At 39.8% G+C, this 16,390-nt stretch overlaps 2 protein-coding genes across 3 annotated transcripts; one reads left to right on the top strand and one right to left on the bottom strand.

Moving 5' to 3' along the window:
* Nucleotides 1-1,333: 1,333 nt before the first annotated feature.
* On the top strand, nt 1,334-2,850 carry LOC311302416 (extracellular superoxide dismutase [Cu-Zn]-like). Of its 2 annotated transcripts, none has more exons than XM_084428278.1 (2): nt 1,334-1,527; nt 2,162-2,850. In XM_084428278.1, exon 2 carries the CDS (start codon nt 2,177-2,179, stop codon nt 2,828-2,830), a length of 654 nt encoding a protein of 217 aa, XP_084284404.1. In that variant the 5' UTR covers nt 1,334-1,527; nt 2,162-2,176; the 3' UTR covers nt 2,831-2,850. The 2 variants fall into 2 exon arrangements, with proteins under 2 accessions (XP_084284404.1, XP_084284403.1); XM_084428277.1 differs by having other exon boundaries at nt 1,404-1,522.
* A 1,651-nt stretch (nt 2,851-4,501) lies between these two features.
* Nucleotides 4,502-13,557, bottom strand: LOC311297635 (uncharacterized protein; the record flags this gene model as incomplete). Its single annotated transcript, XM_084420021.1, has 7 exons — nt 4,502-7,286; nt 7,398-7,478; nt 7,624-7,683; nt 8,246-8,584; nt 8,676-8,842; nt 8,949-8,992; nt 13,486-13,557. The coding sequence occupies 7 exons, from the start codon at nt 13,555-13,557 to the stop codon at nt 7,231-7,233; spliced, it is 819 nt and encodes a 272-aa protein (XP_084276147.1). The 3' UTR covers nt 4,502-7,230.
* Between the last annotated feature and the right edge of the window lie 2,833 nt (nt 13,558-16,390).

The raw sequence follows: 16,390 nt of genomic DNA, 5'->3' as shown, positions 1-16,390 counted from the left end.
GCGCTGTGATTGGTCAGAATCATCCAAGCCATTTAAGGGCATCCGGGCCTTTTGTACACACGGCGAATCCAACGTGTCTGTGCAGCTCGCCGTAACTTGCATAGACGGAGATTACAATCAAGCTGCTATTAGCTCGATTAGCTGCTATTTGAAAAATGGCGGTCACAAGTTTCTGTTCGTCTTGTTGGTCACGGTAACCCCGCCCCCAGCCCCTGACGCAAGCGGTTCTTACTTCTAGACCAGCAATGTTTTGGTGCTACTTAAGAACCACTTTTCCTGGATCAGAGCTGGTGCTCTGGGTGTCAAAAAAACAAAGAACCCATTTGAAACTAGGCTCTAGCCGTGAACCAGCACCAGCACTGCCTTGGTGGAAAAGGGTTAACAAGTCAGTTTATTTGGCGAATTAAACTTGTGAGGTAACGCAGCGCTGTTTCACTTGGTCTACAGCAGAATCGCAATCACAAAGAAATTCAATAAAAAAAGACCCATCTCAGAGTGCTTTATAGAATGTACGGTTACAGTATACCATATGGTCATGCGATTGAAAGAACCTCAACACCTGAGTGTGTTTCCTAGATGGGAATCAGCTGTGATTTATATTATTGCATAATTCAATCAGCTGTTTCTCAGTAACAATAGGATAAAATACAGGGGATATATTTGTGTTTCAATTCACAATATAAACAGCTGTTTACCTTGACTTTAGCCTGTAAAGTTAGGTTTAGAACATGGTGTTATCTGTTCTGACATACAGTGTTAAAGCATTGGTAAATTTGGCAGTACAAATCCATTGTTTTGGTCTTGTTTGAGCTTGTGTGTAAAAGAAGTTCAAGCATTTTAAATTTGTGTTAATTGTATGCATTTTGTGTTAAAGCAACACGAAATGTGTTAATAGTATAGCTTACATAGACGGATGTAGTGCTAACTAACCGTGTTAAGAGTTTTGGAAAATTGTATTGAAAAATCTGTCATAGCAATTGTAAAAAAAACTGCAAATAACAGTCCAATTGCATGTGTAACATAGGCTTGTCAGGCTTGGTACATCAGAGTCTGTAGAAATGGTTTCTTGAAAAGGAAGAACTGTCATCTATTCACTTATGTTTGATGAATATCTGCTATAAGAAGTGGTGTCAAGCATGAACGTCAAGTGGAATTGTACACTAAGAATGAATGAGTCACAAGTGAGCCACCAAATGAAGAGAAAAGGAATCTATAGCAGTACTTCTTTTAATAAACACAAAACACTGGAGAACACATTGTGCAATGCAAGACAAAGAACTGAATAAACTGAGTGCTATATATAAACAGGCAAACAAAGGGAGCTAAATGAAACACAGGTGAACTTAATTAGTGACTAACAGACTATCATGGTTAACTTGTAGCTCAACATGTGTTCCTATAAGAGCAGCCAAAAGGAACATTCTCTCAACCCCAGGTCAGGACTGCACACGGATTAAGTGTTGTAGTATTTTTGTGATTGCAATATTCAGGCTCCACACGGATTGAGGACAACTTTTCAGCTGTACGGTAGTGCACCTGTGCTGTTTTAGGCTTTTTTTTTATTTTTTTTTATTCCATTTTCTCCATCAACTGATTTGATTTAGTACAACTAAAAAAAGTTTAGTTTAAGCAAAAGTATAGATATTGTCTTTTATTTTACCTGTCCTTGTGAAAAATATCAGAATCAGAAAATCTTAACTTTATATTTAATATTGAATAACATGTAGGCTACAACAGATCAAATTAAGTGTACTTTAAAGCACAACAAAAAGATTTTTAAAACATAATGTACTTTAAAGTAAAACTCTTAGTTTGGCATTACTTTTTTGTACAAGTACACATCCAATACCAATAAGTGCATTTATTTTATTATTTTCACAAGGGTACATAGCAATTCAAAAATTATAGTTTTCTAGACAGCAACATGGTGTTGGCCCACATCTGGTACTCATGGATTACACACGGCCCAGATGTGGGCCGGATCTGGTTGCTGTCTGGGTTCTTGTATGGTTTTCCGTTGCAAACTAATCTGGTTGTGCTATTTTACCTAATGCAACTTCCATTCTCAAAGTTCCCTGCAACAAAGCTTTGACCTTTTATCAAAAATATTACATTCTTAAACCAAATGGCATGATTTCACTGAATCCACTCTTCATTGTAGGCTTTAAAGATCAACATGGAGAAAATCATCCTAATATTCCCTCTGATATTGCTGGTGCTGCATATACAAGGAGGAGAGTTCCACAACGAGGAGTGTTTGCCTGCCGAAGCTCCACAGCCGGAAGTCGTGGAGTTTGACAACACAATCTATGCCACTTGTGAAGTAACTCCCGGCTCCAATTTGCCACGTAACCAGCCAAAGATCTTTGGGCAAATCCTCTTCAAGCAGGTCTTCCCCAATGGAGATTTAGAAGTGAAAATCAACCTCCGTGGTTTGCCTGCCATCGATCGTCAAGAGCGTGCCATGCACATCCATCAGTATGGAGACCTCAGTCAAGGCTGCATCACTGTTGGTCCTCATTATAATCCAAACGGCGTTGACCACCCTCATCACCCTGGAGACCTGGGCAACTTTGCTTCCGAGAAAGGAGTTATAAGGCAGTTCCTGACGCTTCCAGACGCCAAGCTCTTTGGGCCTTATTCCATTCTGGGACGTGCAGTGGCGGTTCATGAGAAGGAGGATGATCTGGGAATGGGTTCAGATGAGGAGAGTAAACTCAGTGGGAATGCTGGACCGATAATTGCTCTCGGTGTGATTGGTATTACTACTCCAAGTCTGTGGCAGAAGACTGAAGTGCCCCCCAAGAAAATATGTGGAGGAAGGCACTGAGAGTCAAAGATGAGTCGTCGGATATGGAGGAAGGGCAGATTCAAATAGGCTAATCATGATTTTCCTTGTGTATTCTTTGTATGTGTCCTACATTAAAGTATATTTCATAACCTGAACATTCCCATGTTTTTTTTTCTTGGTCTTTTCAGAGGCTTTTTGGCCATAGCTTCCAATAGTAAATGCACTCTTAAAAATAAATGTAGGGTGAATGCAGGCAAAGTGGGCCGTTTAGTATGATTTACTGTGCTCAATGAGTTAACACTTTAAGAGCATGACAATGGTCTTTAAAGATACACTATTTCTTTAAATGATACAATGGTTTTGGTTGATGCTATGACACTGGAGGATGTGGCTACATCTCAAGGGAGGACACCCCTATTGTTGAAGGTAGACATAACCTCTGACATATGATTTTATTTTCTAAATTATAAGGTTTCTTGCTAAATGTCAACAAATGGGTATTATTCGGACAGTTTGTTACTACAGTTAACAGGGAATCAAAACGTAAGGTGTTTAAAGCTACAATATGTAAGTTTTATTTTTTATAAAATGACCAAAAATCACTTGCAAAGTGTGATATATTTCCTGCAGTTGCGTACTTCCAGTATCCCAAAAGTTCCCAAAGATTTTTAATTTCAGAGAAATTCCAATTTTAAATTAAAGCTGCAAGCAGCATTTATCGGGGTTCAAGCATTTAAAGAGCATCTTGCAGGTTAGAAGACCTAACAAGTTAATGTATAGAAAAATAATGTAGGAACTAGATTTTCTTTAAAAAAAAATTATAAATACACTACAGTGGCTTCTGGAGTCGTTTTTGTGAGAAAATTTTACTTCCGCATCTGAAAATGGGCGTGACGGGCGAGAGTCGTGACATAGCGCGAGGGAGAGCGGTCCATTCAAACAACAGGGAAAAATAGATTGATGACATTTCGGATGCTGAGGAAATTGTTGACGAACCACAGCCATACAATTATGAGCCTGCTAGGCTGCCAAGAGAGCAGGGACAGGCCAGGATTAATGTTAGACAGAACATAATGGAACTTACAATAACAGAAACTAAGCTTTGATCAGGCGTTTGTCATGCTCATTAATATCCGCCCAGACTAACGTTACGTGATATAACTTAGCGGTTTCTCATCGAGAGACAGAGAGATATTTATTCCTGATAAATTTTTTGTTCCATAGGTGCTTGTGTGGGAAATGCGAGGCAATGTTTACAGCTGAGGAAAGTCAGTGTTGCAGGGAGGTGGATGCATACTGGGCCTTAGTGGAAAATGCCAAACTTCCATGGTTGCAGTTAGTGTTACTACAGTAAAGCCATGGTGAATGTTGCTGATCTGTGGACACTGGATAGTTTGTTCATTCATTGCACAATGTTTATTCCTGGTTTCCACGTCAGCACTGTTTGATCCGTTAATAACGGAGAAATGTGAATATTTCTCACTAGATCTCGCAGCGATGTTATTACTTCAGTGGCGAATTCAAATGCTTTATTTACTGGATCTCGCAGTAACAGTGTTGCTTGATCAGGCTCGCGCTGCACTGGTCCAAACTGATAAACGGTCCACACAAACAAAAAGTGTTAGTCACATTGTTCATTACTGGAATATAAATACTATCTTGGCACTGGAATATAAATACTATCTTGGCACTGTACAATAAGACATGTAGTTTTCAGATATGAATGCATTCTTTTTTATTATACCATGGAATAATGATGGTATTGGTTTTAAAACATAACCCATATAATGTATTTTGTACATTATATAATGTAATTGTTTGTAAATATGCATTCAGCAGAGGATTTAGTTGTTCACACTGCACTCAGAATGTGTCAGACAGTAACACATTTTTCACTCATTTGGTTTTGTATTCACTATCAATTTTAATTGAATCATTGTTCAAGACAAAAATAATAATAATGCAGTTCTCAACAAATGCTAGATAAAAAAGTAAATACTTGAAACTAAGAGTGGTTGAAAATAAGAATAGATCAAAATAAAAAGCACACCACATTTCAAATGAAATTCCAGATTTTCGTATATAGATAGTTTCCAGATAGATTTTCTGGGTATGATTTTGGACTCTCGAGCTCATCAGAACAGAGTATACAGTCCATTAACGATACACTGGCCTCTTTTGTGAAGGGCAGAGCGGTCGCCCTGAAAACGCTTCAGAGACTCTTGGGTCTGATGGCAGCTGCCGCCTGGGTTTGCTGCATATGAGACCATTGCAGCGACGGTTACAGAGTCGTGTAATGGTTACTGACATGGTGTCAGGAATTCAGAAGCTGGGATCTACGCCATCTTCCTTGCTTTGCTTATACCTTCAACCTCATTGTTAAGAGGGCAGTTGAAGAACATGACGTGTTGGAGCAGAGCCAGGAGACTGGTGACTTTTTTCAGGAGCAGCACTAAGGCCACTGAAAAGCTAATCCTTGCCCAGGAAAGGATGGGCAGCCAGCCCCTGAAGCTTCTCCATGAAGTGGACACCAGGTGGAACAGCACGCATGATCTGCTGCAAACACTCATTGACCTCAGAGAGCCTGTTGGTGCTGCTTTGGCTAGTTTGTCAAGCGACATCATGCCACTTTCAAGTGCTGATTTTGACATCATTTCTGAAAGCCTTGAAGTACTGGCACCCTTCAAGCATAACACTAAAGAGCTCTCTGAGGAGAAGAGAGTGTCAGAAAAAAAACAGCCCTGGCAAGAAATACATCTGCTTCATTCTTAGGGATGGCTCTTCAGCAGTACATGTAATGTTCAATCCATCCGTGTGCTTGCACTGGCCACATTGCTGGAGCCTAGATTTAAGACACTTGGGTTTGGCAGCCAGGATAATGCCCGTGAAGCTGCTGACAGGTGAATGTGCTTCAGTGATCTGGCTAACCAGTGAGCAAGCAGAGGCATCATCATCTCAGGCAGCTCGAATCCACCATCCTCAGATGACCTGTGGGAGCTCCTGGATAGCTGGGTCAGCGAGACACAACGGCATCAAAGCTATAATGCTGATGCCACCATAGAGGTCAAGAGATACATCAATGATACACACCTCCCTCGAAGTGAGGACCCTCTCAAATACTGGCAGGCCCAAAAATGGTGCAATGAAAAATCACATAGGACCAATTTATTGGCGTATTAAACATTGTAGTTAGAAGGTGAGTAATGACAAATATGCTTATTAACATATACAAATAAACCTTACAACGATATCCCATTGAACAAAACATTTGAATGACACAGTCGGTGTAGGAATTATTATTGAGTATCAAATGGCGAAGTTGAGCACTGTGTCAAAAGCTTTGAAGCACCAACACAGTTTGTTGTATCTAGTTAGAGATTTCATCAGCTCCTCCTGTGGTTGTGTAACTTCCTCTCATCTGAACAACTGAGTGTTGAAACCCTGCTAGAGTTACTGTATAGTTACACAATCCCACAGTGAAAGTGTGTAACGTGTGTGTGAAAGTGAAAGTGACACGTGACGGCCAAGTATGGTAACCCATACTTGGAATTTGACCTCTGCATTTAACCCATCCAAGTTAATACACACATTAGGAGCAGAGTAGTGAGTAGTTAACACACACACACTGCAAACGTGGATACACACACCCAGAGCAGCGGGCAGCCTTTGTGTGGCGCCCGGGGAGCGATTAGGGGTTAGGTGCCTTGCTCAAGGGCACCTCAGTCATTTCCCACCGGCTCTGGAATTGAACCAGCAACCTTTGGGTTACCAGTCCAACTCCCTAACCACTAGGCCATGACTGCCCCAGTGAAACATGTCTGAGAAGACACACCTGCTCTGAACGATGGATATTAGCTCTGAAGGATATATTTTGCACATGAAAGTATTTCTGCTGTTAGTCTCCCTTCTTTATTTTAGCAGTTTCCTGGACTATTGTAATGCTCTCAATGACTTGACTGCAGAACAACCACTGGCTCTCTTATCAAGCACTTATTAAACACAACTGCAGAGGTTTTATTAAGAAAATTATAGCAATCATTCAAAATGAAAAAAGATGCTAAAAACAGGAATGAACAGACAAGATCCAAGAATCCTCAAATCAGCTCCATCACACAGAACAGAGAGAGATTATACAGTCTGAGTCTGTCCATTACTGTATTAATATTATATTTAAAGCAGTTTACATATGAAGCGCAAGAGAATGACTTTCAACACTGTAGGCAAATATATCCATAAAATCCATATAAATGAAAATAAATCTGGCTTTATATATGTAAAAAAACAAAAAACATTTTAATCTAAACTTGATTATGTCACTATAAGTGCTCAGAGTTTTCTCTCTGTTTTCTGAGAAGAAGAAAATAAAACAATGAACAATCCTCTGTAAGTTTTTGCTATTGTAAATATTGCTGCAGATTGGCTCTAAACTCATCAGTATTTTATTCTAATATTGTCGGCATCTCTATTTCCTCTGGGTGCTTCGAGTCCTTCCTCCCTGCAAAATAAAAGCATTGACTGACCTCTCGTATGTGTTTTTATCATGATTGCAGATTGTTCCAGATCAGATGAGTGTGAATCATCAGATTGTGTGCGGCTCAAAACTCACCAGCTCTTCTTGCACAGATGATCTGAAGAAGAATCACAGTAGGAGCAGCAAACACTGCCATCTCAACAATAATCACAATCACTGCAGGAAACATGAGAGGAAGAAGAGAAACTGTACATGACTGAATTCAAGGGTATTCAACTATCAACAGTTATTGATGAAGCATTTACAGACTGACTGATAGTTTAATGTTATAAAGCTGTCAGTATAAATGAACGTGTCGTACCTCTGTATAATGATCCAGCAGTCACACTGACTTCAGTTTCTGATGCTGTATCAGCTGGATCTGTGGATCACGTCTGTTAGTTCAGTTCAACACATAATGCCACATATACACAACATCATCATCACATAATACTGGAGCTTCACATTACAGAAATGATGAATATGTGCACGAGTCTGTCATCTATTATCTTCTTACTTCACTCTCAAGCTGTCAGGACGAGAATGGCAGTAGTTGAGAAGAGACTGTATTACTGTGTACTGTATTACTGTATAACTGTATAACTGTATTACTGTATAATTTATTCCTGGTTTATATGAGAGTGAAACACAGTTGAGCTTCTGCAAATAAACCTTCAGCTTGAATGAAGGACATAAGCCTTATAATTCCTAAAGCCGACCTCCTACATGGGTCATACTAGGCTTTAATACACTCGTCTGATTTATGCAATATATCATGTATGACCCATGTAGGAGGCCAATATTGGGAATTATAAGGATTGTTATGCAGTTTATGACTTTGACCACTAATATTTTACAACTCCAAAACGTATGAAGCCATCAGAAAGAGTAGAGCCAATCTGTGGAAGTTTTCACAAATCTGTCAGAAAAGAGTGTTTTCTCACCTGAATACTTGACAGTGTATCTGACTGAGGTCTCCAGTTGATCTCTGCGAGTAAGCTGACATCTCCACTCTCTGTTGTCATCTTCATTCAGGAGTGTTGTAGTCAGAGTGATATTACAGCGATCTGGACCTGATGATAATATCTGATATCTGGAGTCTGTCTTCAGATCAACACCAGTCTGATTCACCCACAACAGCTCAAATCTCCCATAACGGACCCAATCATTACAGGAGAATGCAGTATACAACTGACAGGAGAGAGTCACAGAGCTGCCTGGACTGATCTCAGTCTGTGAAGATGAAGATGAAGATGATGATGAAGATGATGGAGACACTGAAACTGAACACAAGACACAAATCTCTTCAATTATCATCTGAGTTTAAAGGGAGAATCTGCCCTTTTTAAATTGACCACATAATCATAAACTTACCATGAAGAACATTCAGAAAAACACGTGCACCAGGTCCTTGTTTCTGTCCATTCACATATTGTCTGCAGGTGTAATATCCATAATCTTCTACTGTGACGTTCTTGATGTTCAGAGAGCAGTCAGACTCCAGACTCAGTCTCTCATGTCTCTCTGAGTCTTCTTTATTCCTCCAGTAATCAGTTTAACTGGTGCTGAAACACTGAATCTGTAAGAGTAGACCCATGTAGTTGAGTTGCAGTCAGAAAGAGCTTCATCATTACAGGACAGAGAGACATTTTCACCAGAACTGATGAACACATGATCCTCTCCACTGGTTCCTGAAACACAGTATTGTAAGAACTGATTTTCCTGCTAAAACAAAACGCACCCTGCAATAAAGCCATAAAATGCACCCTGGACAGCAGATAGCAAAGACAGAGCACAGAACCTTGTCCTGCCCAAACTTATCTCCTTGTCCCCTTGTTTGACTTCAACTCATCCCTCCTCTCCCTCCTCAAGTCACTGAAAGTTCATTAAGAATGTCTATATAACACATATGGTGTATCTTGTGTATATGTTGTTTTTCCTTTTCATGTTTGGTATCATTTTAAGTGTCGCAGTGCGATTGGTAAAATGGTCTTAATTTCATTGCAGTCATTGGTTTAATGAGAAAGATTGAGAACTTAGGATAATCCTGTATCTCTCTGTCTGATATCTCTTTACGATATCCCAAGAAACCAGGTGCTACCCCCCTCGGGTACATGGATTGGCCCAAACAACTCTAAACAACATTTGTTTAACCCCTGTTGTTCTGGTCTGGTATTTAAGGTGAGGGGACAGAGCAATCTTTGGGAATCTTTTACCAGGATCACCTCCACACAGTAATGCATGTCAGTATTTTCCTGTTGGAAAACCCTGACACATTACTGTGTGTCTTTGTCAGGAGAACATTGCTTACTTTTAGAGTCATCTTTGAGTAAATGATGTCATGTATTTTCTGAATTGGCTTTTAATCATTTACTTCTGTAATTGGCATGATACATTTTTACCTGACAAATAAATGTTACATCTTGATTTATTCTGAAGTATTCTGAAAGCATTATTTTAATATATTAAGGAGGCTGGTGCTACCGCAAACCTTAGTTAAGGTAGGTCAAACTAAAGGCGCATGTATGAATGGAGCAGTAGGCACGTCATCATGAAGACCTTTTGATTTCTGTCTATCACTGGTTTAGCAAGTTGTATGGAAGTGGCTAAATTAAACTACACTCTCTAGTTCGAGTGAGCAGTAGGCAACCGACTTTAGGGGTATTAGCAAACCCTACATCCTCTGACTGAAATCAGAATTAACTGGTTTGTGTCCGTGAGAAACACGATTTGGCCGACGTGATCTCTAAGCGACATTCGGGTCCATAATGATTTAATAACTGAAAGTATGGGATTACTCAGAATAATCAAAGATCTAAATTAATCCATAATCAATGCGTATGATTATTTTCTAATCAGAAATACGATCTAAATTTGATTATCATTTGAAATTGGAGTCAGATTAAGCGTAGAGCTAAAGTAATACTAAAACTAAGTTCCAATAAATTAAGTGAACTTCACTGGAGCGCTGAAAAGACATACATGCTTTAAACCTTCGCCAGGCCGTTGGATTCCGTCGTTGGGCCAATGGATGGTCCTTACAGTATATCTCAGTGATCATTATGATATAATATATTAATAAATGAAACATAAAACACACCAGCATAAAAAGCAGAAGTTTTAAATGATAGTATTTTTCCTGACTTAAAGCAAACAACACACTCTCCAGAATAAACTATTAGTCTTTATCAGAGAGCTGTTCAAATCACTGACACACTCTTAATATGAAGATAATTCTTCATCATCAGATGTTTGAGTGACACTATGTCCAGTATCAGGAATAATACAGTATGATCTGTGTGTATCAATACACAACTCTGAGATCACAACGTGAATGTGTGCAAGAATAAACTGAGCATGTTCAAATGAACTCTTTCCAGACTAATTCCACTAAATGTCTTTAGAGAAAATACAGATTTCTTTACCTGTGAGAAGTGAAGAGAGAATGATCAGTCCCAGCAGACACAGATCACACTTATCAGCCATTTCCTGTTTCTGTCAGTCTTGCTCTTCATTATATATAGTTACAGCTCCTCCTTTAAACATCATCAGCTCCTCCTGTGGTTATTCACTTCCTCTCATCTGACCAACCGACCATCACTGCTGAAATAAACATAAAGCCTAATGTTGCAGTGCATGATGGGAATCACCAATCAAAGCTCATCCATGACTCCCAAAATAATCATATTTATGTGTATTTTAACCGTACACATACTGGGAACTATATTCTCAGAAGGCAAAGCACTACTACATGGGCGGAGTACTATGGAAGCTTGTTTCCGCCACTGAATAAAACATTTTAAAAGATAATTGCGACTTTTTATCTCACAATTGCGAGTTTACATCTCGCAATTCTGACTTTATTTCTCAGAATTGCGAGATATAAAGTCCGAATTGCGTGAAATAAAGTCCGAATTCTGAGATATAAAGTCAGAATTCTGAGATATAAAGTCGCAATTGCGTCTTATAAAGTCAGAATTCTGACTTTTTTTCTCAGAATTCTGACTTTATATCAGTCAATTCTGACTTTATAACACATCATTGCGAGTTTATATCTCGCAATTCTGACATCTTTTCTCAGAATTGTGAGATATAAAGTCCAATTCTAAGGAAAAAAAAAAGACAGACTTTTTTTTTTTACCTTAGAATAGTTTATATCTCACAATTCTGACTTTATAACACGCAATTGCGACTTTATATCATGCAATTCTGACTTTATATCTCCCAATTGCGTGATATAAAGTCAGAATTCTTAGATATAAAGTCAGAATTGCATGATATAAACTCGCAATTGCAAGAAAAAAAGTCAGAATTCTGACTTTATAACACGCAATTGTGACTTTATTTCACGCAATTCTGACTTTATATCTCGCAATTCTGACTTTAAAACACGCAATTGCGACTTTATTTTACGCAATTCTGACTTTATATCTCGCAATTCTGAGAAATAAAGTCAGAATTGCGAGATGTAAACTCGCAATTGTGAGATAAAAAGTCGCAATTATCTTTTTTATTTTTTTATTTTGTGTCCTCGGCGGGATCAATTCGCTCTTCAAAATGCTGCCGTTCGTCGCCCGAGTGACAATCTTCCTCTGAGGAAAAGGTTAATTCTTCCTCGCTGTCCAGAATCATCTGAAGGGTGTCTTTACCGGAGAAGCGTGCGATCCTCAAAACGCGATGAACTATCAGTGAGTCTGATGAAGAAACTGTGTTTGTATGGCATTGATCGGGGGGGGCGTGTGCGCTGTCTAGATCACCTAAACTATTTACCATGTGAATAGTGCCGGGGGCGGGGCGGCCTCAACTTATTAGAGATAATGAAGGGAGAACGAAAAACGGTACCTCTCCTTGCTTTCAAACGGATTACATGAGTTGAAAACATTTGTTTTTTATATAAATTACTTCATTTAAAGGTGCATTGCGCAAGTCTCTGAGTTTTTGCAGAACTATGCCCCCTTCTGGCGACACGCGAAACTGCAACCAGAGTTGTGCACGCGGTTACGTGGAGTTTGCGTTGGGGTTTGGGATGAACTAGAAGCCGGTCTCTTTGAATCCATCTTCTACTTTTGCAAAAGTCGCTTGAGTTGTCTTCGCTGATGCGGATAATGGCAGTGAATACACAAACCTGCCAGACATAGCCAGGTGAGCGTGAACGCGCATGACGTCACGCCCAGTCTCAGATTCCGTCCCGAATCCCTCTTATTTATTTTACTGTACAGGATTATAGAGGCAATCGCAGTGATCATAGAAGGGATCATTCAGGCCATCAGGCAATTGTTTAAGCATGTATGGGTTAGAAAAACGGGTATTTTTAACATGAAATGTTGCGCAATGCACCTTTAAAAGAAGAGATTTCAAGCTTCATAAAGACATATCTCACGTGTCTGTGTGAGATGAATTTGCTGAGTTATGGTTCATTTTCGGACGCGTTTCAGAATGGACTTAACTGACAGACAGAAGGCAGAACTCGCTTTGTGTTTATTTTTCTTTATTTGGCGAAAAGCACAACACTTTGTTTTTATTGTGAGTATACACAAAAATAATATACATTTAACAGGATCGATTGATGTATGAAACTCCTATGGAAAATCAAAGTCAACAGAGTATTTATGAGTTTCTTTTACACTGATAAAAAAAAAGCGAGCTGTTATCGCCGGCGATACTGCCGACCCCAGGGGGTTAATAACACAGCCCTCGCCGCAGCAAACACTGCTGTCTCCTTTATTGAAAGCTTTCCCAGCGGCGTCAGATTGGGTGATCAACACTATAAAGCACGGCTATACTCTTCTCCTAGCCAAGCCGGCTGTCGAGATAGTACCTGAGGAGCAGGGGGAGTGCGGGCTATACAGCCGCTATTTCCTTCTCCCGGAAAAAGACGGGGTCATGCATCCAATTTTGGATTTACGACCGCTAAACAGAGCGCTTACATTCAAGATGATTAAAGTGAAGAAAATCCTCGTGCACATCCAGGCCGGGGACCATTTCATAGCGGTGGATATAAGAGATGTCTATTTTCATATTCAGATAGCCCTTCATCACAGGTGCATTCTGCCATTTGCATTCGAAGGTGTTGCATACCAATTCAAAGTGCTACCGTTCGGTCTGATCCCCGTGCACGTTCAAAATGTGCATAACTGCAATGTTTTCCTCCCTGAGACTCAGTGGCATGCGCATGCTGAACTACCTCGACGACTGGCTCATCATCACTCAATCGAGGAGTGTGCTGGAGGATCACAAACACCAGCTCCTCGTCCATTTAGCGTGCATAGGCCTGTCTGTGAACATGCAAAAGAGCACGCTTCAGCCCTGTCAATCGATTTATTTTCTGGGTATGATTTTGGACTCTCGAGCTTATCAGAACAGAGTATCCAGTCCATTTACAATACACTGGCCTCTTCAGAGGGCCTCTTCAATGCTTCAGAGACTCTTGGGTCTGATGGCAGCTGCCGCCTGGGTTTGCTGCATATGAGACCATTGCAGCAATGGTTACTGAGTCGTGTAATGGTTACTGACATGGTGTCAGGAATTCAGAAGCTGGGACTACGCCATCTTCCTTGCTTTGCTTATACCTTCAACCTCATTGTTCAGAGGGCAGTTGAAGAGCATGACGTGTTGGCAGACATCCGTAGCAGAGCCAGGAGACTGGTGACTTTTTTCAGGAGCAGCACTAAGGCCACTGAAAAGCTAATCCTTGCCCAGGAAAGGATGGGCAGCCAGCCCCTGAAGCTTCTCCATGAAGTGGACACCAGGTGGAACAGCACGCATGATCTGCTGCAAACACTCATTGACCTCAGAGAGCCTGTTGGTGCTGCTTTGGCTAGTTTGTCAAGCGACATCATGACACTTTCAAGTGCTGATTTTGACATCATTTCTGAAAGCCTTGAAGTACTGGCACCCTTCAAGCATAACACTAAAGAGCTCTCTGGAGAGAAGAGAGTGTCAGAAAAAAAACAGCCCTGGCAAGAAATACATCTGCTTCATTCTTAGGGATGGCTCTTCAGCAGTACATGTAATGTTCAATCCATCCGTGTGCTTGCACTGGCCACATTGCTGGAGCCTAGATTTAAGACACTTGGGTTTGGCAACCAGGATAATGCCCGTGAAGCTGCTGACGGGTGAATGTGCTTCAGTGATCTGGCTAACCAGTGAGCAAGCAGAGGCATCATCATCTCAGGCAGCTCAAATCCCCCATCCTCAGATGACCTGTGGGAGCTCCTGGATAGCTGGGTCAGCGAGACACAACGGCATCAAAGCTATAATGCTGATGCCACCATAGAGGTCAAGAGATACATCAATGATACACACCTCCCTCGAAGTGAGGACCCTCTCAAATACTGGCAGGCCCAAAAATGGTGCAATGAAAAATCACATAGGCCCAATTTATTGGCGTATTAAACATTGTAGTTAGAAGGTGAGTAATGACAAATATGCTTATTAACATATACAAATAAACCTTACAACGACATCCCATTGAACAAAACATTTGAATGACACAGTCGGTGTAGGAATTATTATTGAGTATCATACTGTGTCAAAAGCTTCGAAGCACCAACACAGTTTGTTGTATCTAGTTAGAGATTTCATCAGCTCCTCCTGTGGTTGTGTAACTTCCTCTCATCTGAACAACTGAGTGTTGAAACCCTGCTAGAGTTACTGTATAGTTACACAATCCCACAGTGAAGGGTTGTGTAACGTGTGTGTGACACATGTCTGAGAAGACACACCTGCTCTGAACGATGGATATTAGCTCTGAAGGATATATTTTGCACATGAGAGTATTTCTGCTGTTAGTCTCCCTTCTTTATTTTAGCAGTTTCCTGGACTATTGTAATGCTCTCAATGACTTGACTGCATGTGAAATACACATTCCATATGGATTATATAATCAGAGAATAGCCTATTGCTTTTCGTTTTGAATATTTTCGTTTAAAAGTAGACTTTTCAAGCTTTCTATAATAGATAGCCTATATTTCTAAAATCTGAGGCACAAGCTGAGTTTCGGCGCCCTCCAGTTCACGTGCAATGCAAGTGATCGTGTCGGCGCCTTATTACATTGTCTGCTATATATTTGCGTCTTATTTATTAAATACAGGCAATTGGTTGATAAAACATTGATCAAAATTAAGATACACTTTATACAAAACGAAAATCTTTTAAAAATAGTCTTTCTACAAAACAAAACTCAATGAAGTGGTAAAAATCATGTCTTACCCACTCCATGTATCCAGATATATTGCACATCTCATGATGTATCTTTATCTTTCTCATGCTGCATATGCTCACTTTCATAATCAACATTGAATATATTTAAAAATAACATTAGCCTTTAATATTTAAACATAAATATGAAATTAAATGTTTTCTTTAATGGCTACAACACATATACAGTACAGAGAAATTTCATGTCTTGTCGTTGGCCACAACATAATGACGTCACATATTTTCCAACCCAGCCCCCAGCTCCCCCCCCCCCCCCAGCCCCCCCCCCTCCCCTCCATGAAACAGCTTCCAGCGCGCCTGCCTACATCTAGCCTAAATGATCGTTCATGACATCATTTTAACTATAAGCAACCCAATTTGTCTAGATCTGTATTATTTCATTTGTATAATGAGCTTAAATAATGCTGCACAGTCGTGTGATTTAGTCTGCTTGATTAACATTATTACAATGTATTCCTATTTAACTCTGATACAGTATGTAGCCTATATATATAAGGTCCTCGAATGTGTTTGAATATTTCACCAGCATCAGCCTTTTCAGTTTGTATCACTCCGCTTGTCTGTGTTTGCGCAACTTGCATCATTAAGCCAGTAGGTGGTGACAAGTGACTGTCTTTATGAGTGAACAATTGAAATTTAATTTAACTTATTTAATAGTGCCAAAAACATTGATTAACATTGATTAACTCAAGAAAGAAACAAGTTGCTGAATCTAAACTTTAATGCTAAAAAGTTTACATCTATGCAAAATAATATTTGAAAGATTTCTCATTTAAGGCCATTCCTGTTTGGAATATGTGATTGTGTATTGTCAACTATAAGCAGAAACATTTTGCATTTCCATTTCTAGTGTGGATCATTCATTTCAA

Source organism: Rutilus rutilus (genome assembly GCF_951802725.1).
Source record: "Rutilus rutilus genome assembly, chromosome: 1".
Classification (NCBI taxonomy): domain Eukaryota; kingdom Metazoa; phylum Chordata; class Actinopteri; order Cypriniformes; family Leuciscidae; genus Rutilus; species Rutilus rutilus.
Note: the sequence above shows the minus strand (reverse complement) of the source record. Positions and strands in the feature narration are given on the sequence as shown.

Excerpts from the sequence above, each read along its gene's own strand:
- LOC311302416 (XM_084428278.1), top strand. The coding sequence starts at position 2,177 with ATGGAGAAAATCATCCTAATATTCCCTCTGATATTGCTGGTGCTGCAT.